The following is a 3,712-nucleotide window of genomic DNA, read 5'->3' on the forward strand; positions in this document are numbered from 1 at the left end:
CCAGAGTCCTACAGGAGCACTTAAATGGGAAAAATAGTGCGGCTGTAAGAACAGTGTCTTAGGGGAATTGGAAAATGAAGTGTAGAAAGATTAATTCAAAACATAGGATAGTTACGATGTGTAAGTTGTTTTTAGCTAGAGAATGTGGCAAATGTTTTCATCCAGAGAAGAGCTATGGAACAGATAAAAAGGTGGTTATACAGATAATATTTTGCTCATTGTGATTCTGCAGACTGAGGAGTGATGGAAAGAGAAAACAACACAGTTGTGACAGAATTCATCCTCCTTGGTCTGACCCAGTCTCAAGATGCTCAGCTCCTGGTCTTCGTGCTAGTCTTAATTTTCTACCTCATCATCCTCCCTGGAAATTTCCTCATCATTGTCACCATTAGATCAGATCCTGGCCTCACAGCCCCCCTCTACTTCTTCCTGGGCAATCTGGCCTTCCTGGATGCATCCTACTCCTTCATTGTGGCTCCCAGGATGCTGGTGGACTTCCTCTCTGAGAAGAAGGTGATCTCCTATAGAGACTGCATCACTCAGCTCTTTTTCTTGCACTTCCTTGGAGGAGGGGAGGTGTTTCTCCTTGTTGTGATGGCCTTTGACCGCTACATCGCCATATGTCGTCCTTTACACTATACAACTGTCATGAACCCTAGAGCCTGCTATGCCCTGCTGTTGGCTCTGTGGCTTGGGGGTTTTATCCACTCCATTATCCAGGTGGCCCTCATCCTCCGCTTGCCTTTTTGTGGCCCAAACCAGCTGGAAAACTTCTTCTGCGATGTGCCGCAGGTCATCAAGCTGGCCTGCACAGACACCTTTGTGGTGGAGCTTCTGATGGTCTTCAACAGTGGCCTGCTCACCCTCCTGTGCTTCCTGGGGCTTCTGGCTTCCTATTCAGTCATCGTCTGCCGTGTACGTGGGTCCTCCTCTGAGGGGAAGAACAAAGCTCTCTCCACATGCACCACTCATGTCATTATTATACTTCTCATGTTTGGACCTGCCATCTTCATCTATACTCGCCCCTTCAAGACCTTCCCAGCTGACAAAGTGGTTTCCCTTTTTCACACAGTGATCTTTCCATTGATGAACCCTGTGATTTACACACTTCGCAACCAGGAGGTAAAAGCTTCCATGAGGAGATTATTGAGTCGGCACATGGTTTGCTGAATGGAATAGGAAAATGACAAAAGCAAGAAAGGAAAAGGGCCAGGTGGAATTAATTAAATTATTTATTCATTAATGCACTGAATCAGTCATTTAGCAAATACTATATTTACTAACCCCTTCCAATTTTTAGGCACCATTCTTTTAGATGTATAAATGAGACAGGTAAGATTCCAGGCCTCCTGGAGTTACATTTAAATAGATAGACAGGTTAAATTAAATTACTAAATTGAATTATTTAATTGAATAATTAAATTGAAAAAGAAAATACCATAATATCTGGAAAAGATATTGCCCTGAGGCAAATAAAAAATAATGTTATGGTAGAGTTTGACCAGGAGATAACAGTTACTTTATTTTTGATTGTTAGGCCAGATTTTGTTGAGTGGTGTTTAGCTGTTATCCAGGTGACTTGAAAGAATTAACTACACAATTTTCTGGGGATAGAAAATTTTAGGCAGAGAGGACGAATAACACAAGGACACAAGATCTTATGGGCTTGGTATACTTGAAGACTATACAGCATAACGGAGTATCTGTAACATAGGTAATGAGTGGGAAAGTGGCAGGAATTGAAGTTGGATAGGTCGGTAGAGTCAAAATCTTGTATTTTAAGTGATGGCAAGTAGTTCAATTATTCAAATTTCAAAAAGAGGCCATTAAACTTCATTAAGCAAGAATAACTATCTAACATTTCCTTTGACTTAAGGCATGATACTAAAGATTCTGAATAAAGGACTATGTTAAAATATTATTAAATAGAAAGTATCATGCTGTTAAGTATTTGTTATGGGCACTTAGAGACCTAGTTACGTTTTCCTAATTTGGTGGACGGAAAAAAAGAAAGCTGTTATATTCCATAGGAAACTGTCATGACACTATTTAACTTCATATTTTAAACTTTTTGAGAGCTTTGTGGTTATTCAAAGTTGTTATTTTTTAAATCTTAGAGAAGAATTTTAATTCACTCAAAAATCTTTCTACACGAAATGTAATAATGACAGGTATTTGATGTGTCAGTAATTATTTGGCTATAGATAACTAAACCACTCTGGTTATTTTTTTTTAATAGGGGTAAGATAAGGCATTAGGTGTTTACAAAGTCATGGAAAGGGGTGTAAGAGTAGCCTTTGATGTGGCAACTAGTAATAAATCTCAGAAAATTACCAACAAATTGGTGTATATATAGGGAGTTACTGTCTTCGTGGCATTTATGGAGCTAGGAAACACACAAGTCATTTATTGACTGCTGGTTCCAGGATCATAGCACTTGAAACATGGCTTATCATCAGGAAAATTCCAGAGCCACTCTAGTACTACTAGATATCCCCACACAAAATGGCAGCCTTATATTCAGTTGTCTCTATGCTCACTGCCATCATCTCTAAATTTAAATCTTACATAAGTAAATCAGAAGTCCTGAGAATACATCTGGGTTCAGTTTTAATCTTGGACGTCTATGGATGAACCATAGAAATAGAATTAGTCTTATGAAGGCTGCACATCAGCTTAAAGTCAACAAAATACCTGTTTGGATTAAAGCATGTTTCTCAACGTTGGCATTATTGATATTTGGGGCCATACAATTCATTGTTGTGGGGGGTTTTCCTGTGTACTATATGTAGATTGTTCAGCAGCATTCCCAACTTCTATGTACTAGGTGCCAGTAGAATCTCCTCAGTGGTAACAACCAAAAGTATCCCTACATTTTGCCTAATATACTCTAGAGGGCAAATTTGCCCCAGCTGAGACACACTGGATTAAGGGACCTACACTATATTGATCTAGTAGTGAGATGGCTGAACCTCCTTTTGGGGAAAGCTACATAACTTAAAATTTTAATTAGATACCCATAATTTAACAGAAAATTACCAGAAATACCAAAAGATAGAAATATGTTATCCAAAAATAAGAGCAAAAAGATAACTAAAGTATAAGCAGAGATTATTCAGACTATGAAAGTAAATAAAAATAACATTAAATTATAATGGCTAGTATGTTCAAAACAATAGAAGAACAGTAGTAAACAGGTTAAAAAATAGAAAATTTGAACAGAGAATTGGAATCTATAAAAAGAATTAAAATGAAAATTCTAGAATTGAAAAAAATCTAAAATCAAAATTCATTAGATGAGTTTAAAATCCAAATAAATGTAGAAGACTAAAGAGTGAACTAGAATTTAAGTGAACATAAAATACTCAAATTGAAATGCAAAGAGGCATAATGGAAAAGGACATTAGAGATATATGAGATAACAATGAAAATGTCTCAGATTTGCAATTGAAGTCCATGTAGGATAGGGAAAAGGGAGAATGGGAGAGATGCAATATTTGAAGAGATAATCACCAAGAACATTTACAAACTGATAAAAGACATCACTTCACATATAAAAAAAACTCTGTGTACCACAAGAAGAATAAAGACCAATAAAAGACCCAAATCCATCAACGTAAGAAAGATAAAAATAAAAGATAAAGAGAAAATCTTAGAAGCATCTGGGGTGGGGAAACACATGTTGACTTGAAAGGAACAACAGCAGGACGAC

General features: G+C 37.1%; 1 protein-coding gene across 1 annotated transcript; it reads left to right on the forward strand.

The window, feature by feature from the left end:
* Nucleotides 1-243: 243 nt before the first annotated feature.
* LOC308497193 (olfactory receptor 4N5) lies at nucleotides 244-1,170 on the forward strand (the record flags this gene model as incomplete). Its single annotated transcript, XM_081047553.1, has 1 exon — nucleotides 244-1,170. One exon carries the CDS (start codon nucleotides 244-246, stop codon nucleotides 1,168-1,170), a length of 927 nt encoding a protein of 308 aa, XP_080903679.1.
* Nucleotides 1,171-3,712: the final 2,542 nt, after the last annotated feature.

Source organism: Rhinolophus hipposideros (assembly GCF_964194185.1).
Source record: "Rhinolophus hipposideros genome assembly, chromosome: 5".
NCBI classification, from domain to species: domain Eukaryota; kingdom Metazoa; phylum Chordata; class Mammalia; order Chiroptera; family Rhinolophidae; genus Rhinolophus; species Rhinolophus hipposideros.